General features: G+C 36.8%; 1 protein-coding gene across 5 annotated transcripts in view; it reads left to right on the plus strand.

Moving 5' to 3' along the window:
• Position 1: 1 nt before the first annotated feature.
• cacna1e (calcium voltage-gated channel subunit alpha1 E) overlaps positions 2-27,547 on the plus strand; it is a 106,560-nt gene continuing 79,014 nt past the window's right edge. For 2 of the 5 annotated variants that reach the window (XM_023340161.1, XM_023340162.1), the window contains exons 1-3: positions 15-60; positions 396-497; positions 14,462-15,018. In XM_023340161.1, coding sequence (XP_023195929.1) covers positions 14,495-15,018 — 524 coding nt within the window. In that variant the 5' untranslated portion in view covers positions 15-60; positions 396-497; positions 14,462-14,494. Of the gene's footprint in view, positions 61-395; positions 498-14,461; positions 15,019-27,547 lie in introns of all 5 variants that reach the window. The other 3 variants (XM_023340160.1, XM_023340163.1, XM_023340164.1) reach the window with 2 other exon arrangements.

Consider the following 27,547-nt stretch of genomic DNA (forward strand, 5'->3'; position numbering starts at 1 on the left):
CACGCTGAAAAAAAAAATACTTTTTGTTTTTTTGGCAGCATGTGCGCTCAGTGTTCACAGGTGAGTCATAAATATATAAACCGCAGTGCAGCAGTCCGTTATGAAGGCAGACCCTCAGGTTTCCAGGTTATGGATCCCTGTTGAACCATGCAGAAGGCAACAAGTAGGTTTTTTGGGTGATGTTTTATTGTGAAACAGCAAAAGCGCTTCAGCCTGTAGCCTGGATTATATCACAACCTTTGGGTTTAAATTTGATTTAATTGTAAGCTATAGTGTTCCTTTTAAAAATGGTGCTGTTAAATAGGCAAGTCATAATGTTTCTCCGATTCTAATAACCTGCTATAACCCCGACTCCCCCTACTCTTCCTCCCTCATTCGCTCTCTTTGCCTCTAAGGACTCGAAGAGGAAATACTACAGCGGAGCTGGTCGTTTCTGCAAGCACATTTTCACTTATTTTGTGGACAGAGGACAGGAATGGACAGTTGTTGCTTTTTAGGTAAGACATTCTGCCTTTCTAATGAAATTAAATAGTTAGTTATAAATATTTTTGCAGTTTTGCAACTGCACACAACTAAAATATTATTATTATTAATTATTATTATTATTATTATTATTATTATTATTATTATTATTATTATTATTATTATTATTATTGAAGAGGGAAGGGGTAGGGAAAGAAATTCTTGTTTCGTATGAACACTTTTTGTTTTTTGTTAACACTTCAGATCATTCAGAAATTAAGACTTTACTCACATTTTCTTACTTCATTCTTATTGTGCAAAACATGTTCAGACATTGAAAGTGCATATGTCATTCCTCACTGCATCTTTTAGGTCTTTATAGTCTGAATTATACTCAAAGTGACAGAGCTGGTCGGCACTGTTTGAGCTCTGCAAAATCAGCCTTTGGACAGGAGATTCTGATTGTTAAGTGTGAGCTTCACAGAGAGTTTTTTTCAGTGTTTGTCTGACTGGCTGTCAATGAAATAACATCATTTCCAGATTTCTTGTTTATTATCATGGACTGGGTTTAAATAAATTGGGTGTTTTCATAATTGTCTTAAAAAAACAATCCAAACCAGATGAACTAATTACCCATACATCTATTTTTTGAAGTAAGACAGTCAACGAGAGACCATTTTGAGAGTGTCTGTGATTCAGATGTCAAGATAGGGAAGGAAAACAGTGGCTTTCCAGATGATTTTGTCACCTCACATCTTTTTTTCTTATCTCCCCTGTAGGATAATGGGTTTTGACTAGAATTAATCAAGTGATCTTGTTTTTTTTTTGCAAAGAGAAAATGGATCTTGGCTTTGATCGATTCCCTTTTCTGGATTGCCTTGTTAATTATTTAATCATATGAACACTTACCAGTTACCACCCCCGGTGTCTTTATTTCCTGTTTTATTAATCGTTTCTTGTTGAGTGTCTGATTGGCCAGACTAAATAACACCATTCTCCCTGACAGGGGTGTAAATTGCTTTTCATGGTGTATAAATTAATGCAGCAGTTCAGCTGAAGAGTGAACTGCAGTGTACTTCTTAAAGCCCATTTTAAGAACAGATTCTATGTTCGTTGACTGTGCTGTGTTCAATGCCAGAAAAAGATTGTGATCAATTGCTCTCAAATACTATTTATCATTTCACATTGCAAACACATTCCTAACCCTTGAACTTTGTTACATGTTGTCACATTACAAACTCAAACTTCAATGTATTTCTTAATGTGACAAACCAACACAAAGTACTACATAACTCTATAAAATGGGAACAAACAACAGAAGCATGTTTTTGTTGACATAGACATGCATTTACCCTCCTCCTTCAATGTGTGAATGTTTGTGAGGTTTGTTAGAAAACATTAGTGGACAAACAGCTTAATGGAGCCCAAAGCCAGACAGGTAAGGGAGAAATCTGTGAATGAGTTTAAATCAGAGTTGTGTTGTAAAACAATATTCCAGGCTTTCATCATAGAACTCTGTTAAATCCATCATTAGAAAATGAAAAGCAAACCTACAAAAACATGGCGGACTATCTAACAAACAGGCAGAGTGAAAATAACATTACTCTGCTGGTGCTTTGCTTTTCTTTGACAGGTATAGGGACACTGGTCAGACAGCATGGGAAGGTAGAGGGAACTAATACATACAAATCTGCCTATGGGAACCATCAATCACGTGGCAATGATAGACCAGGAGTGGCTATCAGAGAGATAGAGATAAGTGTTAGATGGAAAGATGGAAATAGTACTTTAACTAGCTGATGAATAAGAAAAAAAATATAAAGAATGTAGAGTAGAAGAGGTACTTGCTGTGGATTGGGAATTAGTAAGGATGAGATTTTCTAGTTCCATTTTTTAAGAACAAGGGGGATGGAAAGGATCAGGGACACCTCAAGTTTTATGCTTTGGAGATAAAGTCAGACAGATCTGGCTGAAATGGTTTGGGCATGCTCAGAAGAGAAACAGTAATAATATCAGTAGAATAATGTTGGAGCCACAGGACAGGAGGCAAAGAGGAAGACCAAAAAGTAGATTTATGGATGTAGTGAAGGAGTATATGAAATTAGGTGGTGTAAGGGTAGAGGATATATTGGTATATCGGCATGACAGAGCCTACAAAGTTATAAACTCTTTCTAATTATTTGTTTTGTAAACAGTGTTTCTCATAGGGTTAGATTCATATAAAAATAATCAACACTAATACCTTCACTCACCTTAAAAATAATCAAGTTTTTGAAACATTTCATTCATTCAGCCTTGGTGAAGTTATGAGATTCAGTCTGCTCTTGTTGAAAACAGGATTTGGTCTCTTTTATGTTGGATGATGACTAATTCCTGCATATTTTTTTCAGTCTTCTCCAGTATGAAGTTATTGTTGAACAGACAACCATCAGTCTTGCAAACACTTGAATTTTGCAAGTGGATAGATTATAGCAAAAAACATTTCTCATTTCTCTGAATGTGGTTGCCTTGGGCATCAAGAACACAACCTTTAAGGGGAAAACCATAAATAGTAGGGAAAACCAAAAGTAAACAAACAAAAACTCTTGCTGCAGGTATAGTGTGTGGTGCAAGCTGTAAAATATGATTTATGTGTGGTGTATTGACTGCCATGTGGCAGCTGAAGGACCCAGTTACTTGCAGCTTAAGTTTACCTTGAGTGCTGGGTTTTCTTATAATCCCATACAGACAAAGCCTGATGACAGAGGTAGGATGTCAAATCTTTATCGGTATTCTAGCTTACCAGGTTTCTAGACATAATTCAGACTTCATAAAAAAATTGACACATACAAGGCAGCAATCTGTTGCTGTAAAATATTTGAGATAAATTTTAATACGTGAAATGCAAAAAAATATCAAAATTAAAAAACTGACAAATTAGGGAAATTTTTGTCTTACATCATCCTCAGTTATGGATATTTGTTAGAACATTTTTCCACTAAAATTTGAAAAGAGTCAAACATTAATTTTTTTTCAGTTTTTGACAAAAAGCGACATTATAAAAATATTATTTTAACAAAGCCACGAGTTGCACAGTTATTGGTGCCTGCCTGGCCAACAATAATTTGTCCCCTTTTGCCAACAGGACAGTTTCTTATAACATAGTGTAATGTTGGAGCATGCAAAGAGTAATATTTTCCACTATTTCTTTTGGCACAAACTCTCTACATCATCCAGACCTTAGTTTTTTTCAGATGCTTTTCCCCTCACCAGCTCACTCCACATGATTTTTATAGTTTCTAAATCAAGACGCTATCATCACATAGGAAAAACGTTGATTTTTCATCAAATGAATTTGATGTGGCCATAGGTTTTGGACCATTATTCAGTTGAAATTTCCAATGTCAACCCATTTTTAGCTAAATTGCAGAAGGCAGAAGATTTTTATTTAAAATCTCTTGTTGTTTCCACTCTAACAAGGTCCGTAAGACAGTTGGAGAAAAAACAAACCAAAGTCATCACAGATTATTCACCACACAATCACAGCTGAATTGAATCGGTCCCTTTTCTGTTTCATACTAGAACCACCTGAAGTATTTGGTTGTCATTTGACTAAAATACACATTTATTTAGTAGGATTTAGTAAAGTTTAGCGAACTTGACATGTTTATTTGTGATGAAAGGACAGAGCAGGCTTGGTCATGTCTCCCAAACAACCTTTGGGCAAGCAGTATCTAATGGTTGTTATGGATACGTGTGACCCCTGCCATTTCATTTTCTCTCAGTCTGAGCATTTTAAGAATTTTTAAGCATTTTTAGTTAAAGCAAGATTAATTGGAGCATGAAAAAGAAATACTGGCTTTTATTCATTTAAATGTTTTATCAAATGTAGCAAACACATAAATCCAGTAAATTCAAAACCATACAGTGTAATCTTCCAGCTGACTTTGTCCTAAGATGTGCCGTAAAAGAAGAGTCTAAGAACTCAGTTTGAAATAAATCCACATTCCCCAGTATGTTTGCTGTCAAACACTTTGATCTATTCAAACTCATGGTTGCTCACTGTTTACTGCACAATACTTACATAATGATGGTATGAAAATTTAATGAAGCCTGCAGGAATATGGGGTTGTTGCTTCTGCAGAATAATATCATAGCACTGGAATAAAGCTATCAAACAAATAAAAATATTATAGCATTAAAAGGATGTGGTAAATGAATTATATATTCAATGTTCAGTTCCCCACAAGGGTGGAGCAAGTGTTAAAACATCTGAATGAAAAGCTGTGTGGAGGGTTTTTCACAGCATTTGCTAAACATAAAATAGAAAATAATTGTGACAAAATTGTACAGGTTACTTAAAGATAAATGCAAGATATAAAGGAAATATCTTTGCAATTTGCAGAAATTATTAAAGGTGACACAAAAAGGGCCCTTCAGGGAAAATTCAGTATGTCTGTCATTAAAACCATCTGATTATTTTAAGATACAAAGGAAGGAAATTAATGATTAAGAGATAACAATAGCAACAGGAATGTGACGGTGGGTGGAACGAACCGAAGTCTCAACCATAACATTTCATCATTTGCATATTTTGCTGCATCTGTCTGTTTATTAAAATGCAAACATAGAGGGTTATTGAAAGCTGTAAATTTATTATATAGATTCTGGCACCGCTTAATGCACTCCATATAACACAGTTGAGTAATATCAAGTGATTGTATTTTACAGAGAGTAACTGCTCAGCGTCTGGGGGCCTTAGCTAAGCAAGGGAAAATTAGACTTCTGCATCTGCTCACTCTTAATGTAGCCTTCGCAGTTTCTAGTCTGCAACAGTCAATTTTTGTTACTATTGACCTAAATGTTCATTCGGTCCCTTTGTTGGGCAAAACAAGGTTGTAAAATGACAAACCCATACAGAAAATCGCTAAATCTGATAGAGCAAAGGTTAAAACTTTGACACCACTGAGGTTTTGGTGTATCTCAAAGAATTTAAACGTCATCAAACACTCTATTTTTTCATTGATTCAAAAAGTAAAACAAATATACAGATAAATTGATATATCTTAAGTATCTATGTTAGTTAATTTGGGTGATTATGGTTTACAGCTAAAAATAAAACACCCAAATTCAGTGCGCGATTGGCCAGAAAGTCTGTCTGATGTAAACCCCACTGAGAATCTGTAGGTTATTATCAAGAGGAAGCTGACAGGCAGCAGAGTGAACAACGCAAATGAGCTGAAAGAAGCTATTAAAGCAATACGTCCTTCTTTAAAATCTAAGCAGCGCCACCGCCTGATCTCTTCATGTCACTCTGCACTGATGCAGTAATTCATTAATGAAAAAGGCCAAGCTCTGACAGCAGATACAGTGTAGTTTATGGAAATTTCAAATTGTTTTATTTGTATTGGTTGGATTTCATAATGTGAGACTGAATGTATTAATTAACAAAAAGAGACCATTTTATTTGTACAATGTCTAGAATTAATTTTTTTTAGTGAAGTGCAGAAATTAACTACAGTATTCTAATGAACAGAAAAGTTTCTCCTGTTTCTCTTCTTTATTGTTAGCTATGTGCAAAACATTAAACTGGCTGACAAATAGAAAAGAAGATATTATTTTCAGTTGATAAGAATTTTTACTCTGCCTTTATTGCCTTTTGCTCCCATTTTAACATTTCCAGACATCATCAGACTGTATTTTTCATCACTGCTGGAGATTAACTTGCCATCTTTAGTATGAGAGATGTTTCCTTGACTTCCCTCCTAGAATATTAAAGTTGAACCTCAGGGGTTTCCTGAATCTATTTGACTTCTCTAAAAACAACGTTGTTATTTTCAGCAGGCTGAAATTTCACACCTGACTTGTCTTCAAACACATTATCCATTAGCTTCAGGTGACATAACCCTTCCTGACACGTGTTTGGCCACTCACCAGGTTGCCATCCAGGCTGTGCGGCGGATGGCTGCAGTATGATGTGTAATTAGGCAGTCATGCGGTCTGTTAGTAAGGCCCCAGCAGGTGCGAGGAGGTGCTTTCGCCTGCCTCAGCCTCGCTTTCACTCCTCGTTATTAACTTTGCAAACACCTGGCTGTCCAGCGAAGAGTGTGAAATAGCATTTGGCTCCTGCAATCCAGTGATCCAATTTAAATGAAGACCCATATTCTTTGTTTCTTTTCATTTGACTCAAAGCGATTCAGAGGAGTTGCCGCGAAGCTGTGGGTTTGATGTTTATGAGTAATTCCAGGTAATGGTAGAGAAAGCTCGGAAAGCAACCGGGGCTAATCAGCAAACGGCCTCTTAAAAGCTAATGAGGAGAATTAGAACAAACCATTGTCGACCTTCTTGACTGTATGATTCTGATAATTGTGAGGAGCAGCCACAGGAGAGTGTGGGGGTCTTGATGTCTGACTCTGAGAAAGACTTTTACGAAGCTTTGAGGTTGTTTTGTGTTTTCAGAGTACTGGCTTCTGTAATAAATGCCCAGAAAGTAGCAACATTAGTGCACAGATAACTCACATCAATGTCAGATCATACAAATTACCTTTTATTCTACCTCATTTACCTCATAGTCTATTGTTTTTTTCATTTCAATCTTTATAAACCCTTGGAATGGCAGGTTTGGCATTTTATTAAATGAGCCATCAGCAGATTTATACGCACTTTAAAATGTTCAAGAAGCAGGAACGTGAATTCTGTGTAAAAAGGTCACTGGATTCATCCAACCAGTATTTCTGAAGTCAAATAAGATATAAAACGTTAATTAGACTACCCTAGGTAAAAGTTGAGTGTAAATATGAGCAGCAGCTAATCCAACTAGATTGTTAAAAAGTATTTTCTCCCTTACAGTTATTAAAATTTTTTTTTTTTTTGCACTTACGTGTCTTAGATTATCAAACCTATTTATTATCAGACACACATAAGCTTTATAAATACATTATTATTTTACATCTTCTAACCCCCCTTAACCTAATAAATGGTTGTGCCACCCTTTGCAGCAACATCCATCATCAAGCATTTGTGATGACTTTGTCAGTCATGAACTCATTAATGTCACTGTGGAGGAAATTAGAGTGGTTGCCACATTGGAGGGTTTTCGAGCATGAATGGTCTGTATATATATCATTATCACTGTCGCTTTATTATTGTCCACATTAGGAATTTTCTTTGTGTAGCCAGGTGGAATACATAAAAACCATAAACGTCAGTGGAAAACGTTAGTAAGGAAAACGTCAGAGAGAAAAAATACTATACAAATACCAAATAAACATGGTAAGTCTGAAATGATAAAGCAATCACATTTTAAATTTATCTGCATAAATTAATAAAATTAGGAAAGTTTTAATGATTGAATCATTTTGCAAGGCGCTGAGGTTCCAACTAACAGAAGCTTCCTGAGCTTCAGTTAGCAATAAAAAGGATTGACTACAGCAATTCAATCTAATTTATGTGCCGAATTTGACTTGGTATTTAAAAATTTTAATTTATGGATGTTTTTGAGCTATCCAGAGGTGGACTTGCTGGTGGGCTTTGGATGTTGTGCCACATACTAGCTGATGGCCATGAATGGATGTTCAGGCACTTTTCCTCAGGACTTTCTGGTAGAAAGGAGAACTCATAGCTTCATTAGTTATGGCAAGACATCCTGGTCTTGGAAACCATTAGAGCCACAGTTCACCACCAGGAATGATCTTCATTTTATGAAATTCTGTGTAACAGGACAAACAAATTCTCAAACGTTCCAATTCTTGTCGTCGGTCCACTGAAAAGTTTCCCTAAAGTCTTGGGAATCATCCCATCAATGCCATATTTACCTAGTTTCTTTCTCATTGTTGAATCATGATGGCTGACCTCAACAAAGGCCAGAAAAGTCTGTTGTGCCTTAAAAGCTGCTCTGGGTTCTTTTGAGAAGAGTCCTCAATGACATCTGGGAGTAATTTTACTAGACCGCCCACATGGAAAGTCTCACCACTCTGACATGTTTCTACCTTTGTGGAGAATGACTCTGACTGTGGTCCATAAAGTTTCAAAGCCTCAGAGATAAGATTGTAACGTTTTCCAGGCTGATAGACAATGATGATTTTCCCTTTTTGAAGTTCTTCTGATCGGGATATGACATTTTGCTTTTTCCATAATTTTTTGCTTACGTCATTCTATCAGAAGATTTCTGCTTAATTTTTCAGATCTAGTTGTTATCAGGTCTGGATATTGCTTATAAAATTTAACCAAATAAGAAGAGGTTAATCACAGAACATGTATTTCCTTAGGCTGCCTTGTTTTGTTGTCAGTATGTCTTTGATTATCTGAAACAGCTACGTCAGACAAACACACAAAAAGCAAATAACAGATTAAGTTCATCCACTCATCTTCTTTTCCTGCATCATGTTGTTCAAACTCTGTGAAGGTTCACTGACCAATCCCTGACCAGGAAGCAGGATATTCCCCCAAAAAGTTTGTCAGTCTACAGCAGGGTCACTCAGGAAGATCAACTGTGTATGCACACACATGCGCAAGCCCACCCCCGCCCACGCACTCAAACACACGCAAACACACGCAAACACACGCAAACACACGCAAACACACGCAAACATGCACACACAGGGACAATTCAGGTTTAGTCCCAGATGTTATTAAACCAAGGGGGGGAAATTGCTTGGCAACAGTGCTCTATGCAGTCTAAAAGTAATAAAATTAAATGAAATTAAAAACACACACATAAGGCGCAGAGAAATATTGACGATAATAGTAAAATAACACTTAAGAACAATTAAATCATTTGGAAAAAATATTTAAAAGGTTTAGCTTAAGCAGATGTGATCAGACCCTTTGCAGTCAGTCTGGGGAGAAAAAGACGAAGTTGTTCAACTGTGACTTAATAATGACGCTAAAAGATCAATTAAGTAAGATCCAGATGACATATCAATATGAAATTATATTACTGGTTTGTAACACAATTGTCTCATCTTCTCTTTGGGTCACATCTGAATGCCACAACTTCAGCATCTAGGCATTTGCCCCCATGTTTTTATATGATCTTTCCTTTTTTGTTCTCAAAAATCATTGATGTTGCATGCTGAGATTCTGCCATAATGATAACCATTTGATTTTGACATTGCTTTTCCACTTTAACAGTAATATGTTTTGCTTGGGTATGCTATAAAGTCTGTTTTCTTTGGCAAACATTGTTATTTTGGAATCACAACAAAACAAACGATAATTTGTCATAAGAAATCAGGACAGTCAAGCAGGTAATATGTAAAATGTAAGATAGTTCAAAGGCTATGGCTATTTTTGTGAGGCACTAAATTACAGCTGTGACAAAGAATACAAAGAGGAAAAACACCCTTTGCATGTTAAGTGAACTTTGTATGTGTTTTTTCCTCATAAATACCAGCTGATGATCATAAATCGTTCTCTGCTTTAGCACACAGTAGAAATAATAACTGTACCATGTGTACAGACAATTGCAGTCTTTACATGAAATCGTATTCGTACTAGTTGTTGTATATAGATGGTAATTTAAAGTCAACAACCATTATTGATTAAGATTTCTAAGTTTTTAGATTGGGCCTCTTTGTTTACTCTGTTTTTTCTCTGATCATAAAGAAACATCTCCTCACTTTCCAAGTTTGGCCACAAACTTTTATTCTGTTTTATTGATGAAAGTTTCTCTGTTTTGTTGTGTTTTCATTTTTATGTGGCAGGCTCTGTAATCTGGGAGGATCATGCTCAGATCCATTTGTCTGAACTTAGAGATCATCTAATTGTGTTGGCATTTCTGTCCAGGCACTTTGAAAACATAATTTGGCAAATTGATTCGATAAACACCAGATCAATGAGAGCTCCCTGGTCATTTTTTTTTCTAATCTTACCAGGAATCACACAACATATGATTCCCTGTTCAAGCTCACTACGTTTTTATGCTTATTTGGTTTTGCTTGGCCTTGCACTCACAGTCTCAGTCTGGACTGTAGTTTTGTTTACTGAAGTGAATGAATGGAGGGGTTTATGTGGGTAGAGTGGTGTGAAAAATTACTTGTTTTTTCCTTTTTGTTGAAATCTTTTCATTAAATATATGCAATTTAAACCAGTTTAATTTCACAGTCAGTTAGAAAAACACAACAATTTGTCTCAGACAAACAGTAAAAATTGTTGTGTAAAATTGATTTTAATTTATCTCTTATTAGTTTTTCCAAACAGTAAGACTCTCAGTTTCAATTTTAGATTCCTTTCATGCATGTGTCGCTGCAATCTTATTTATGTTTTCTGATCAATCCCCTCCTACATCAGTGCTTTTAGTAAAGATGTGTTAATGAAACATTGGTTGTTTATTTATGTTACTACTGAATAAATTTTTTAGATAGAGATCCAACTGTAGTCTGAGTCTAGCAATGATGGGCTTTATCCCTTTGTTAAGCAAGTTCAGAATGAGAAGATGAATAAGATGATTTAAGCAGATTAATCTAGTTGTCCTGTATCATTTTTAAAAGTGGTTGAATTAAATTACAGGCTCATTTTCAAAAATGTGTTTAAATTCACAACTTAATGTGATCAAGAGATGCTACACTACTAAACGTGCCAGCAGTCAGAGCAAATTAAGACAACTGAATTATGACAAACAAGGCCAGGCAAGGACTTTGGGTTATCTTGCTACCATGCACTATTAGCGCAATGGAAAGAGTTGTACCAAAAAATCTCCAAAATATATTCTCAGCAAACTGCAGCAATGAGTGGCTTCTTGTGGTCACATAGTCTTTGTAACAACCATTAAACACTATCTATATGTCAACCTTTTCTGGGGAGGCATGCTAGGAAAAGCCCTTTTTGTCCCTTTATCAGAAATTTAAACATATGTTGTTGAGAAAACGTTGTTGGAACTTTAAATGGAAAAATATGATAATGTTGAAAATAGTGCTGCCAAATGTATTGAATTGTCACCCTTACAAGAGCAGTAAGTGCAACACTGCGATCACAAAGTGCTGTTTGGATGCAGTATTTGATTGGATACTAAATTGTGTGTTTGTGATATCAAGCTCAGCATATTGACTATATTTGTCAAGAAAATGTAACTCAAGTCAAAAAGAATTTGTTTTAAGACTTTCTATGCATCATTCCTGTGGCTGCTTATAAACAGAGGACGGAGTAATTTTCTGTCTTTACATAATACAAGAAAATAATATGTAAAAGCTTTTGCTCTGCCTCTGACAAAGTGAAGAACATTAAGTCAGATATTTTTTTCCATGCCTGTTTTATTTAATAAAAGAACGCCTTAGTGGGGGTGAGGGACACAATAATGTAAAAGTAAAGCACTCATCTTTAGCATGAGGTGTATAGAAGATCCCTAGTCATTAGTGCTCCATTTATAGGCGTTTATTCATTTATAAACAACCAAAAATGTAATGTCTTGAAGTCTCCTGGTGGGCTTTTGGGTATGCATATGCAAGACAACCAAGTGGCCTAACTTCAGCTTCCCCACCTTACAGCTTTGTGATCTGCAGGATTTTGTTTTCACAGCTCGCTATCTTTGCTCTGACGTTATTTAGGAGCTTTCCTCTCTGAGGGGCTGTAAAACCAGAAATCCATCATTCAGGTAACTGAAATGGACTTCAGGAGGAGCAGTCGTATACACCGTTCTGCAGCACATTTGGAAATTAAATCTCTCAGTTCTATCGCTTGCTTAACACATCACCAAAACCAAATAAGTCGTCACTAATTCTCAGATCCGATAAGGGAGATATAAAGATAATTAAATAAGATGTCAGTGTTAGTTTTTCTTCTTCCTAACTGCATAATTAAGCATAGCCCTGGCAGTGTTATGTGATCATTTGTGTTGAGGGGCTGGGTTACAGCTTATATAATTGGTTTTGATGCTCAGAGGACTGGGGATATTTTGAACAGACTGAGGCCAGTGAGAGAGAACAACACTGCACACTACAAGAATGGGTTTGAGATCAAATTTCTGACTGCAGAGTGGATCTCAGGTCTTCACACTTTGTACTAATCACCCATTTATGCAGCTTACTTACTGCACACCACATATTCTATGCATATTGTACAAACTTAACACGTGTTTGACATTTCATCAAAAAATATATATCTTAAAAAATATCTGTTACTGATGTTTGCTGTTACCTTGCTTTCATGAATGTTGACTGTCTGAATTTTTTTTCAACGTCTTGTCATATCATAAATGTAGATGTACTTTGTGTTTGTGCATGACAGAATGAAATTGAAAACTGTTCTGTGAAGGTCTCAGAGGTTATAGAGCAACAGTGGAAAACCAGATCGAGGAACATTCCAGGCAGGTCAGGGATAAAGTTGTGGAAAAATGGATTTGAATGTATTTGCAAAGCTTTGAACATATCACAGAACTTTGTTCAAGAAATCCTCTGAAAATAGAGAGAGCATAGCACAAATGTAAACCTACAATAATATTTCCATTCTACCTAAGCTGACAGACTGACTGGGGAGAGCATTAATCAAAAAAAGCTGATAAAACCAAGATCAAGATGTTAGGATATTCTGTGACTGACCTGAAGGCAGCTATCAAAGCAACCTGGGTTTTCATGTCACACGCTGATCTCCTCTGTGTCATTCTGCATTGATCCATTCAGTCATATAGAAACGAACATAGATATCTACCTTTCTTCAATGCTCAATTATAATATGATTTATTGAGAAAAATATTTGGATCTGTCAGCCATTATAGTAAAAAATACAACAAATAAAGGCCTGAAATATTTCATTCTATATGTAATGAATATATATGAGTTTCACTTTCTGAAATGAGTGACAATATTCTATTATTTTTATAAGGGGAAAAATATCTTCCAGTTTGAACTAGTACTTAAATATCTTGCTAGAACATTAATTTTAAGTACGTTTTGTTGTTTTTTGAGTACAGGGAGTTAAAATATTTGGTAGGATTTTGTGTTTTTGCTGTATAACATTTCTTTGAATGGCTGTGATGAGCAGTATTCCCCACCACAGCTCCTTATGTCTGCTTATATACATAATACTAATGTTAAAATTACACACATTAGTTAATTGTAAACACATTTTTAAGGAAATTAACAAATAGCATCTATAATTCAAATGAATGTAGATTTTTTAATTAAAAGAAAGCTTGAACAGATTATAGTAGTTCTGTCAGCAGTGGAAGGCAGCTGCGATTTAGGTAGCTCATCAATAACATGGCTGGCAGTTTGATTTTTGCCCTGTTCAATTACTGCAGTCTCCTTAAGGCAAGATTGGGTGCGTGCATGTGTGTGTGTGTGTGGGGGGGGTGTTTCATGTGTAAATTTGTAACAGTGATGCAAAGGCTCTTAGCGAGCCTAACAAAGATGAGATAGCATACAGAGCACTACCATTCAACTATTCTTGGACGAAAGTATGAGGTGGTGTTTTGTTTTACTTATGGTGGCAAAATGGAGTGAACATTTGTTATTAAATTCTGTGTGACATATATTAATAATCACATTGTAGTTTATAGGTTTTATTAAGGCAAATTGTTTTTGTCTGAGTCTGAATGCCACTTGGGATTAGGAATGATGCATCACTCTTATGTCTGTCAGTGCTTCATGAGCTGCTTCCCATTTATCATAATGCTCGTCATGATACATTTCTTATCATGATATGAATTTTGGTTTTTTGTTCTCATAATAAGTTCCAGATAATAATGTTTAAAAATCTCAAAACTTAGTTTTGCTGTTTTCTTTCACTGTTTGCTCAATGAGAGTATCAATAAATGTCAATAAATTTGAAAATATGTCTTCACTATCATAAAATGTTAAACTTCTTTATATGACTGGTGTCCTAAAGAAATATATTACAAATGGGAATGATTTTCAAGAGCAGTATTTGTGTTTGTGAAGCTATGATTGCTGTGTCATGCATACAATTACCTAGAAAAGGAGTAATAAATAGTTCTTATCAATTTTATTGTTACCCAAATAGTACCACAAAATATTGTGATAAAACTTTAAGTCCGTCTGATCTCTGCTCCTTTTCCTTCCTGCAGCACTATGCTAAGACCCCGGACAGCCTTACCACCATGCTGGAACTGGGCTCATGTTCTGTCAGCTCTCAGTCTCTGACAGATGACCACAATGCTTTGGGGCGACCTCCCACCTCAGGAAGGCCTGACAGTCCAGCACCTGGATTTGGACAGATGTGTGGCAGCAGTAGCCCCAGGCATCACGTCCTCCACCCGTCACCAACGGATTGTGAGAGCTGGCAGAAGCATCGGGGAGGGCTGGCTGGAGGTTCAAGCCCCTGCTCTGAGCCTCACCCGCTCCTGGAACCCCAGAGTCTGTCCACCAGCTACGACACCCTCTACCTCCCACAGATGACTGGCCAGGCTCAAACTCTCCACCCGAACCGCCTCGGCCTTTCTCTGGATGTGGCCTCAACATTTGACGCTGGAGGTGGGATGCTTGGGGTGGATGGAGATTTGGCAGTCAGTCCCAACGTAATCAAGAGACGGCGGGGAGGCCTGATTGAACAGAAAGACATTGTCAAAGCACACCAGGCCCACAAAATACACAGCACACCACAGGCTCGACGCAAAGAGTGGGAGTAAGTATGACATTTCTTACAGTACATTGTGATTTCTTAAAATATAACTTCAAATTTGTAGTTTAAACTATGTCGTTATAGAGTTACATTGTACATATTTTACCATGTAGCTTCACTATGACAAATACAGGTATATCTGCTATTTCTGTTTCATCAGCTGCTGCTAGAAGTCCTGTAGGTGAAAATGTTACCCAGGAGCCAACGTTTACATTACAGAGGGAATTTTTTATACCATAAAAAAGTAATTAGGCTCATAAGTTCTGTGTGTTTTTTGTTTTTTTTGGAAAACCTCATTTCTGCTGTTGAATTAACTAGATTAGATTCACAATTTTCTTGCAAATGAAAGGAAAACTTTTAACATGATCATTTCAGTATAGGTATATATGCTATGTTAGGCTTGGTCTAAAAATGCAAAGTGAATCACAGATTTTCATGTATAAAAACATCGCTCAAGAAAAACAAACTTCAAAGATTCATAACTAGAAATATCAAAGTAGCTCACATTGTTTAACCTGCCAAAGTTTATAATGCAATGATTTGGTTACATACTGTCATCAAGCAAACACTTCCTATTCAATAGACTGAATACTCTCTTGAAATGTAAATGTAAAAATCAACAGGGTCATCTAATAGGTAAACTAATTGAAATCAACAACTTCTTTATGTACATAATATGTAAATAAGAAATATGAAAATAAATCTAGTCTCAAGTTAAGGAATAATCTTTCCCCCAAAAAGTAAAGGGTAAAGACAAAACATAAAGAAAAAGAAAAGAAACATTTTTAGAACAATTTGGAAGCAAAACATTTAGATCCATGGAAAATATGTTTTATCTAAACCAACATAAAACTGAACAATAAACTACCAAAAACATTCAGCATCTTCTTGTGTGACCTCAACTATTTAACTGTGAGGCATTGATGAGTATGTGTGTGCACTTATTCCCATGTTCTTTTCACGCGCTGATTATTAAATAGCCTGTGTGTAGGCGTGTGTGTGTGCGGGCGTGGGCGTGTGATTATTAGCTTCCTGTCCTGTGGTGTGGTGGAAGTTTCTAGCTGTTTATTGCAGTGATACCCCCCTATGTCTTTTCCTGCTGAAGCCAGAGCTTCACCTCTAGCTGGCACCCTCCGTGCCCCCCTTCGAACCTTTTTCACCACAGGTACAGGATGCCGCATCTTATCATAAGCTACGCCTAAAGAGACGGAGGTTTAGGGAGGCTAATTGCAGAGAGAGTGGGACGCGAGATGAGAGAGGAGATGACGTGCGCTGAACGCAGGGGAGGTAATGAGGAAACAGAGGATGAATGAGAACTTTTCCTGCTTTAATTTGCATTTGATATTTAGGTTCATGTGACAGTAGATTGCAAGTGGGCGATTTGTGGATTAAGAGGCCTGTAGAGATGCTTGACCATGGACCAGATAGCTTTTCTCCACCCTGTCCAATATAATTATCATAATACGTCATGACAGATGTAGACTGAAGCTGCTGAGCGGACAGTGACCACAGTGAGTCAGAAGGCATTACAACCGTGCACATCCACCTCTCACTGCCATTTAACAGCAGACCTCAGCTACCTGGCAGAAGGGGGGGAAATCAGCATTTGCCCTTGAGCCAATTGTTGCACCTGTTTTGAGTTTTCAAATAAAATTAGCTTGATTGCAGGGCAGTCTGATTCACTGTGACATTAAAACTTGTCTGTGTTTTTCTGCAGGTTTGGTTACTCTTCCTGAATATTTAAACAAGCTTGTGCAGTTTCTAAAAATGCCCTATTATGACACCCAATGGCCTGCTGCTGAAATTATCATGACCCCGCTCTGCTGCGTGACAAATGCGTCATAATCAGTGTAAAAGCGGACATTGATTAAGAAATTTGTCAATAATTGGGTTCTAAAAATAATTGACAGGGTCGTCATTTGAATTTCCTTTGGGTGTTCATGACTCCCTGAAGGCAATAAGTAAAGTCCTAATGATTGCCTGGTTTCTAAGGTTTCATTTTAGGGTCAGAGTCATAAAAATGTGTCATTGAATGTATTCGATGTTTTCAGGCACCCAAGAGGAATTGTCTTCCATGTGGGCTTCGAATGACCAGTTCTTCATCACACACTTGGGACAAATTGTTGCTTATTGTCTGCAAATAACACAGCAAAGTGAAATTTGGGTTGGGTTACTTTGATATCCCAAGAGAGTTAGTCATTGTTAGCTGTTTTCCCTTTAGTGTCACAGTAATTGTTGCATGTAAGGTAACCTACATGCTCCTTTTGACCTTTGTTTGCTTAGTATTTGATGCTCATTGAGAAGAGGATCCCTTTGGGATCCTGAATTTCAACCTCAGCTTCTGGAAACGAAGTGTCCAAGCATTCAGTTTTGATGCTTCATCAGCAAAGAGTGCAAAGAGATAAGAGACTGATGTACTCTCACATTTGTAGAGGCTTCTGTGTGAATGCATTTGCAGCATTCATCCCAGGAGGATCTAAATTACGATATCCTCTCGGAAGCATTTTGTCAAATAGCTGTGTTTAGAGTTGACATTATTGTGCCTCTAATTACAGTAATCAGGCTGAATCAAACTGGCAGTTTGATTATAGGAAGATATTATTCTCAAACAGACAAGAACAACAGAAAACCTATTGATCTACTTTCACCTTTGTGTTTTGCATGTATGAAAAAAGTGAAAAAGTAGCACGATAATAAAAAATCCTCACTACTGCTGCAAGTTTTTGATAGAGGTAGTCCTTTTAAAACCAAGTAAGACAATTGAAAGTTGTCCCTATTAAAGCATCAGATAATATGTCTCTAAAAGTTGTCTGAGCTTTATTTAACTCAGAATATCCAGATCAAAATGAATATTGTCGGTTTATGCATTCAATGACAGACTACAGTTGGAGTTCTTAGTTTGATGGTTTTGTATCTAGGAAAATAAAAGCATGTTTTTAGTATTGGGGCTGCCAGGTTTGTAAAGCTCTGTTATTTGGCGTAAGAAGGTCCTAAGTTCAAATCCCTGTCTAATGTATTTTTGCTTTTTATACTAAGGGGATGTTTTGCAGCATCAGGAACTGGCAGGTTAGTCAGGATTGAGGGGACAGACAGATGCAGCATCTTTTATGTAAACATGCTCCAGACTGCTCTTGACCTCAGACTAGCTCAACGGGTCATTTTACAGAAGGATACTTGCATAAATGTAATGTCTTGGTTTTCTATTTTTAGTCAATTATCAAAAATCCCAGACTTTTTTCCAGGTTGTCATAAAGGGGTTTTTTTTGTGTAGAAATTTTGTTTACAAATGTGAGTCTGCTGAGCTTATCATATGAACCGTTCTCCCAAGAATGGTTGGTTACACATTTTTATCAGGCTAATCAACAATCATGCAGGGTCCAGTCGGCAGCAAAGTTCAGCAAATTACATCAAACTCTGCATTAGCCCTGCGGCAGGTGCTGCTGACAGAAGTCCAATTCTCCAAATGGTCTCACAAAAACTGGAGAGAAAAACAGTAAAAGAAAGCCACTAGGCGTGTGGGTGTTGTGGTTCATTTAAATGCTGCCAGCCAGAAATTCAAAGCAGTTAGGGCTGTTGAAGCACTAGCAGCATATGTTACATCTATGAGTCATTAAACCGAACTTGGAAATTAAGTCTGAGCAGAATGAGGGAGTAGCAAGGCTTTCCAGCTTTGACACAAGACCCATTTCTAGGTGCCAGTGCCTATAAGTGTCGGAAACCAATAATATTAATCTCATGTAATGTGGATTGGGTGTGTGTACAATTAAAACTGGGCTAAGATTACATAATAAATGCATTATTTGATTTGTAATGATTTTCACCCTTCCTGGTTCACAGATGTCATGCCTGTATCTTTTTCTTTTTTATTCTTGTTTTGTTTAGAGATTCTTATCAAATTATCAGCTCATCTTTAAAGCAAAGAGACACGGGATCAATGAGTCTACAGCATCTGATTGTGATGATATCTCAAAACAGTACAAAACAGTCTGAATTAAACTGAATGAATGTGTAGCCATTGTGACATGAGAGTGCAGAGAAGCGTAATATTTTCTCTACAATTGTCATTTGTTTTAATGGGTCTCTAAAAACAAAGCTGCATACACAGAGTTGGACAGTAAATTAATTGTTTGACTTGCCTTGCAGTTTATGATGTGAGCTGCAAGCAACAAGACTTTCATTTAAAAAATGGACTCTTTCCAGAAAAATCATTAGCATTGCAGGGCAGACACAGCTGAGTCCAGCATGTTGTTTTCCCATAGCACCTCTGATGTTTCTATTTTTGATCTGTCTCATGTTTTGTCTTTTATATTAACTACTAGCCAGCACTTGTCAAAGACATGTTTACATCTTCACACTGCTATGTCTTGCAGTGAGTCAAGTGGCCAATACAACACGACACATACACAACAATGATCAAAAACATACTTTGAAATCGGTGTTGCAATGGATAAAGCCTGCTTCAGGAATCACTCAATCCTTAGTTCTATTGAAAATATATTCACTTTGCTTCCAAGTTGTCTTTGTTCCTGAAAAGCAACCAATTCTATTGAGTACCACCTAGTCTTGCAAGTAGAGACATTCTGACAGAATTATATGTACAAGACCTGCTGGTAGTGACTAAAAGTGTGTGTTTTCTCTGCGATCTGCTGAGCAACATCTATCCAAATTTGTTTCTATGTTTGCTTAAGTCTGCATGTAGAGTTTTGACCCAGTGTGGATTAACGAAAAAATCTAAGTTGAGAACCAAATTATTTAAAAATAATCATTAAACTTCAAATGCTTGCTTATGCATTCAGTGTAATACTTCACAGGAGTCAGATTCAGAAAATGCTGCAGTCTTCAGAGGTAAACAGATGGCAGATGAACTGCAGCAGATCAATGGTGAAGCCATCATCTCTGTTTTTATGTACAGTGTGCGGGTTGTGTCATCGTTGACTCTTTGCAGAGCTGTGTGTCTCTGTTGGAATAGCTTTTGACAGGAGTGTTCAGAGGCTTAGATAAACTCTTTGTGATCCCTGTGTCTTGTGATCTCTGTCTGACACAAACGCTCTAACTGTGTCTCTGACCATCTATAAAGCCTTACATCTCACTTCTCTGCTTGGAGCTGGTATTATAAAAGTGTCTTTTTACAACAGTTCCTTTCCACAGACCTCATTATTTAGCCATGCAGTGCCCAGCAGAAAAGAGTGATTCAGGGGTTCTTATTTTGTCATTTGAGTGGACGTGTACTGTACCCCAGTTAAACTAATGTGTATCTGCCTTTCTCAGAAGCATTGGGAGAATTATGACATAAGAAAATAATGTTCCCACATCACGTTTCCATCCATTCAACACATGCAAGTACATCTGAAAAAAAAAAAAAGTACATCTGAAAAAAAAAAAGTTTCAGAAAGTGAACATCATATACTATATGGATTGATTACACATAGCAGGAAATATTTAAAGCCTTATTTTTTGTAATTTTATAATTATAAAAAACAATTGTATATTTTTGTAATTACAGATAACAAATACCTACAATTCAGTGCCTCAGAAAATTAAACTATTGTACAATTTAAAGACGAGAAAGTTATGGTGTCATATTCTGTTCAGTTAACTAATCAAATCAACTGCAAAGGTTTCTTGAGCCTCTAAATGGTGTCTCACTTGGGGTCAGTAGACTGCACAATCATGGGAGTTCTGGATCCAAGCCTATTCACAGAAAGTTGAGTTGAAGGAAAAAGTGTGGTATGAAAAGATGCAGCAGGAGCATGAACAGCTGCAGCTTTGAGAGGATTTTGTAGCAAAATCTATTCAAAGACTTGAATGAGATTTACAAGGAGTGAACTGGAGTCAGAACATCTGGAGTCAGCTGTTATAGACTCCAGATGTTTGTTCTTTCTCATATTCTTTCATTCCGTTCTTTCCTTTTTTCCTCTTTCATTTTTCCATGCTTCCTTCCTATCTCTTTGCGCAGTAGGCTCCACATATGGCTCTGTACCAATTTAGTCAGGGAAACACTGACATGGCCTCTGACCACAATCTGTTGCATCTCTGCAGAAATCTTCAGCTATGAGATTTTCTGAACTTTGCCGTCCTCTGAGACTTTTACTCATCGGTTCTTCTCTACCCTCTGAACTGCAGGTCTCAAGCTTTTTAAAACCCAAGTCTGTATGCAGCTCATTCGCACATTCACTTTCATCTCTCAAAAGTGTGTGAAACTGCAAACAGAGACACTGGAATGAAACAAACTATAAGAGTTTAAATATCATGAAAACCTGGTTGGTGATTCATATCTACGCTGCTTTGGCTGACAGGATGTGACCAGTTGTTGTATCTACTGTAAGCAGCTCAGTCTCAACTAAAGGACAGTGGATGATTTCTCTAAAGGTCAACACAGCGTCCACCGTTGGTGTTTTATCAATGAAGGTTGAACACTTTTTGAGGCCTAAACCTTTCTAATTGCATCAGCACACAGCAGCAGCAGCAGAGCCCTTCACTTCATTATTGTCCCTCTGTCAGTGTCAGACAGACACCCCAGCGCAGTGTAAATGTCAGAGCAGTTTGTCACATTTGAATTATTAATGATGACACGCTGAATAGCGGCTTTGGTTGCCACAAAACTGTGCATCTCTTAAGCAAAACAGAGAATAGGGATAGCAGCATCATTAAGGGCAATTAGACAGAGTTGTTTAAAACATGTTTTCTCACTGTCTACACAGCATTCATTTCACTTCATTCAAGCTGTTAAGTTTGTTTATTGACCAAGTACTGTATATCTATCTGTCTCTGCTGCATTTATGAGATGAAATGATCTATTCCTGTGTTTGTGCTCTCAATTACCCTCCAATTTTATTTGTTTTTCCTATTTTTGCTCCCTGTCTCTCTGTGTTTGGATGACAATTTGTCGCCAGCTGACACTGCTGATGACTGTCACAGAGACAAAGAGATTTCCAAAGATATCTGATCTGTCAGGAGACGATGTCTAAATATTTCTTCAGCATGTTGAACAGAAACACTGCAGTGATGGAATAGAGATCATGGCATTCATCATAAGAAACAATATTATTTTGCTATGTCTAGTTACAGCTGAATTGTTTCCAGATTGCTTTGTAGCATGGAGGATTTTACATTGATTGCTGTAATTATTCTAGTTTGACAAAATGGTCTTGAACTAAATTTATGATCTGTTTCATCCTGTCCTGTCAAGACTGTGCATATATCAATGCCTTTTTTTATCACCTATTCTCAAATGGACGTAGATCTGTGCTTTGACTGGGCCATCAACACAAATTTTTATACTTTAATCTAAAGTAGCCTCTACTTTGTCAGTTTTCCATAAACTGACCAACTTTTCCCTTTCTGTTATGAAGAAAAGCATGTTCGCAGCATGATGCTGCCACCACCTTGTTTACCTGTGGTGATGGTGTGTTCAGTTTTCTGTCATGCACATAATTTTCCACAAAGCAAAATTTTTCAGTTGTGGTTTCCTCTGATCAGAACATCTTCTTTCAGATTTTTTATTTAGGCAGTGTACCACAAACTTCACGTGGTTGGTGGTAAATTACGGCTTTAACAATGAAAGCCATTGTTAAAGCCATTGTTAAAGCCGTAATTTACCACCAACCACGTGAAGTTTGTGGTACACTGCCTAAATAAAAAATCTGGAAGATGTTCTGATCAGAGGAAACCACAACTGAAAAATTTTGCTTTGTGGAAAATGATTCTTGCTCTTCTATTTATGCCAGATTTAGAGAATAGGCAAATAATAGTTGCCCTATCGATAGATTTTCCCACGTGAGCTGCGAATCTCTTCAGCTGCTCTAGAGTTACCTTGGGCTGCTATTCTGGTTATTGCTCTTCTTGCCAAGTCTGTTACTATGACCATGACTTTGCAGGTTTACACAACAGTGCTCTGCGAGTTGGTCAAAACTTGGGATATTATTTAATACCCAACTCTGCTTTGAAGTTCTACAGTCATTATCTGATATAGCAAAGGGATTGAATACTTTTGCAAGGCATTGAATATTTCCACCCTGGCTCTCTGATGGTGGGCTGTCCAAATTTATGTCCTTGGTTTTATAAAACATAATGGGAGCTGTGGGCTTCCATCACTGATCAGTCAGTCACTTTAGCTACGTCTGCATATTTCAGGTTCTCTTCATCATAGCCAAAGTAGAAAACCAATAAACCTTTATTCGCTTTCGTAATTAAACTATAAAACAAAGTTATTCAAAATGGTAATGGCCTATATTCCTCTTTCCAAAATCATAGTTTGCTTGTGTCCCCGTTCTTTAAACTCTGTTCTTGTTGCAGTGCAGCATATCTTTATCTGTTATCATCATGCATCTCTGCAGATGCACACGCCCTGCTTTGCTGGAAGCAGCTCACTCCCCTGAGAAAACCCTGTGAAATATGGCTTCTACCTCCCTCCATTTACATCACATGACAGCAACATGCTCCTTGATTTTCTAGTGCATATTCATGTTCAAAAACAATACAGTGCTTACCAATAAACATTCTGCTATGTGCCTAAGTTCAGGTACCCAAAGAAGACATTTATGTTCTGTTCCATAATGAACACCGGAAAACAAAGTAACGCACAACCTATATTTTTCAGCCTTTTCAATATGCGAGTAAATTCTGAGTGTCCCCTTATAAAATCAAACCGAGAAGTACTTATCAGTAAAATGACTTCCAATTTCATTAAAACGCATTTTGTATTATTTTCAGTGATTATGAAAAAAGTGATTGTAAATAGCATTTTTAAAATTCATTCCGTTTTTCACTTTAAATCTGTCTCAACAGGCAGTTTGAATATCAAGAAAACAAGCACTGCTTTAAAATCAAAATCATCTCTTGCCAAATTACACCACAGGATAATTAATTATGTTTTGAAACATATATCCAATTTTAATTTTTGATTTCTATTTATTGATACCCCCATAAAACAAAAGAAAAAAATGGGAGCCATCCTTTTTTTTATGACAGAACGTCTTCTTAAAGCCCCTTTATTGCTCCAATAAATAAAATATGATTTATAAAAAAAATCTAACACATAGTAGTAAGTCAGAGCTTTCTCCTCTAAAATATTAAACTGATACAGCGTCCATCTTTCTATGTCTTATAGCAAAAAATACTTTGTAAATGTATGGTGCAATTTTACATTGCTCCATCCTGTCTTGTTAGGAAGTAAAGGAGATATTCTGTAATTCTTTTTATTTGAACTTTATTTAGAGTTGTCTCTGTAACATAACCCTGAGGATTTTTTTTCTGTAATTGTAGATTTCTAAAGATTTGACTATTCAATTTCAGCTCTTTTTGATAACTGTCTTATTTTACTGTGAGCATTTTTTTATTGATTACATAGGTACATTTGTCATTCAAAAAGTATAAAAACAATATTTTATTACTTGTGTAACTTTCAAGGAGAAATCGTGAAACAAAATTGTTAAGAAATAAGCCATAAAATTGCTCATCGGGGCCTCTGTGTATAAGAAAAATTGATTTAACTTTGTATATTTATAAACCTGTCACAGCAGTTGACTATTTAGCATAGAAGTAAGAAAAGCCTGTTTCTATATCCACTTGCATGATTCATGATGTAGAAAATTGCCACTGCAAAGTAATTTGAATGCACAACACATTCCCAGCATATTTTTAAAATGCAATTTTCTGTCAAAAAACTTAAAAGGTTTCAAATATGTAAATGATCCTCTACAGTTTTTATGTATATTTAACAAAATATACTTTTCTTATTCCTGCATGTGTGCTTACATGTGCACACATGCTGTAACTGTGGTGTGTCCTTCCCTGGACATTAAAGTCCTCACACACCAGGGCGGGTGGGGGTATGAATGAATGAATGAACATCCTCCCTGCTGCAGACCTTGAATTTTCTCCCCATTCACTCATTCAAAGCTCTTGATTAAAATATCAAAGATGGCCGTGCTGTGCTTTGAGAGTTCAGTGCTGTTAGCTTACTTTGTTGTGCAGCAGGATTTCTTTCAGACACTGGTCCTTTCAAGCAAAACTGAGCTTTGTGTGGAGCTTCAGCTATTACTAAATTGCCTTTTTGGCCCTTGTTTTAAGATTATAATTCAGTGATGGCCGCAGAAATTATGTGGTCAGCACCAATAGCCACACTTTAGAGACTAATGTGCAGGAAAACAAGCCAGATACACACCTGAAGTGCATGTGAGACATTCATCACTTCCAATTCACTCCACAAACCAAATGGAGTCCAACTTTTGCGGCTGCATGACTTATGTTGTGCCAGGAGGGAGCTTTCTGACAAATGGAAAGAATGATGCTGGCTAAGCAAACGGAAACGTCATCAATATCCTCAGTGGGAGGACCGGAGTTTACTGTGTAATTACTGCGAACTCTAGTGGAGCTGCTGCGAACTGCCCACACAGGAGCTCATGCATGCATTCATGAGGCAAACGAATTGTGTTCTTCCCTCCTAGGCAAACATTTGTTATAAAATAAGTAAATATGTTGAAAAATGTCCAACAGAATAAATTCACATGGCTGCTGACATAACAAAGCGATTTTTTGTTTGTTTGTTGTTTTTTTTTCTCAGAACAAGACATTTCATGTTTTTTGTTTTGAAGCTCCCGTTTGGCTTGCTTTACCTGAACCCTGCAACAGGTAACAAGTACATTCACAAGAAGTGATAAAACCTCACAAAGAATTGATGATTCATTCTATCAAATTTCTGCCAGCTCATGCTAAACTTTGATTTTTATCCTGCTTGTGTTAAATTAACATTTTGTGACCCTTCAGACGGCGTGATTCAGTGCAGCTTGAGTTGAGTTCGTCTGCACGGTATGTTTCCTAGTTTGGAGCAGCTGCCACTTAAGAAGTCATTAGGGAATGATGTGGGGATGCAATGTCCTGTGGAGTGAAAAATCAAGCCTGATTAATCTGCAGTTGCTGGGATAGTGAGTCTAATTAGAGCAAAATCAAGCACACACACTCGCATGTTCGTTATGCAGGTGATGACTATCTACAATCTAGATAGTAGGTTGTACTATCTACAGTAGATGGTACTATCTGCAATCTGAGAATTTTTGATTCAGTTTTAATCATGTTTGGCCTTGTTAGACACCCTTATTTTCTTCACATTTCCATTCCTTCTGGATTATAACTGACCAGCTTTTGTAAAGCTATAGTTGTTCATTTACAGCCAGCTCTGTTGATTGCATTGATTTGTGACGCATGCGTGATAAGTATCACTCCTTTTCTTCACCGAAGTCTTGATCCAACTTGATATTTGAAAAGGCTGGTTAGATTTAAAAAGAAATTAGCTTAAATACCAATAACATGCCACATTTTTGTGCATTTCTAATTATCTCAATGCTAATTTTGTTAACAGTTTGTTTTGTATTGCATATACTGTATATTAATTGTACAATGTTCCAATTTTTCTTTTTTGTGCTTTTACATCATTTGTTGATTGTGAAATAACTTCAAACCACTGACCTATGAAGCACTAATGGGAATATTCCTCAAACTGCCTACAGCTTATTACAAGCTTTTATCCTGTCAGCAAAAAACACAAACAAACAAAAAAAAACACATTCACAAGCCACCTAAGATTTTCTTTCTGGACCTTCATATGAATTTCTGACAAGTTTACTTTTCGGGTAAAAAAGAAAACCACTTTCATTTCCAAAGATGATCAAATGAAAATGACAGTTCCATTACCAACAAAAATTCAGTGCGTTTCCTTGAACTAATAGAAAAAAGACTGATGCTCTGGTTTATGTGGGAGAGCAATGACGACCTCAAAGTTTTGTGTTTTTCTAATTCTATTTATTAAATTCTCTAGAAGTTTATGAATGTTTGACAATTTTTATCCTTGTTCTGAATAAGTTGGAAGGGGAATATGAGTAATATTAATAAAAATGTAACATGGAAGGACATGGTAGTGTGTCAACTCAGGTTATTCCTATGAAACAGGTTACTTATTTCTACACTTCTGAGGAAAAGTATTTGCTCCCTTCCACACATCAAACAAATTTCAAGATTAGACAAATATAACCAGAGTAAATGCAAAATTCAGTTTTCAAATGATGGTTTCATTTACTATGGAGAAAAGCTATTCCAATCAGCCTGGCCCTTTAAAAAAAAGTAATTACATTCTAAACGAATCAGCTGGTTGTTTAACTCTTGGTGACAACAGTTGCCATCCACTGTCTGTGATAATTGTGTTAATCACATTGGAGAGTTTTTAAGCAGGAATGGCTCGATTAAGGTCAGACTGTCAAATGGATTTTAATCCTAGACTTAAAACGTACAACTTTCTGTGCAGACACTGTTCAACAGAAGGTCCTACAGAGATTTTACATATTGGGTGCGACAATTCAAGAAGAACAAGTTGTCGTAGGAGTTGGGGTCATTTTCCACATGGCATTGAACAATCAGGTCCATGAAGACAATCTTGAGGGCTGAGCTTTCCTCCACCCAGGACTTGCACAGGTCTAGAGCCTGGAAACTGGTCACAAATATGTCTGCAGATTTCACACATTCTGCATGCAAACTATTC

The sequence above is a fragment of the Xiphophorus maculatus genome, chromosome 9, assembly GCF_002775205.1.
Source record: "Xiphophorus maculatus strain JP 163 A chromosome 9, X_maculatus-5.0-male, whole genome shotgun sequence".
NCBI classification, from domain to species: Eukaryota; Metazoa; Chordata; class Actinopteri; order Cyprinodontiformes; family Poeciliidae; genus Xiphophorus; species Xiphophorus maculatus.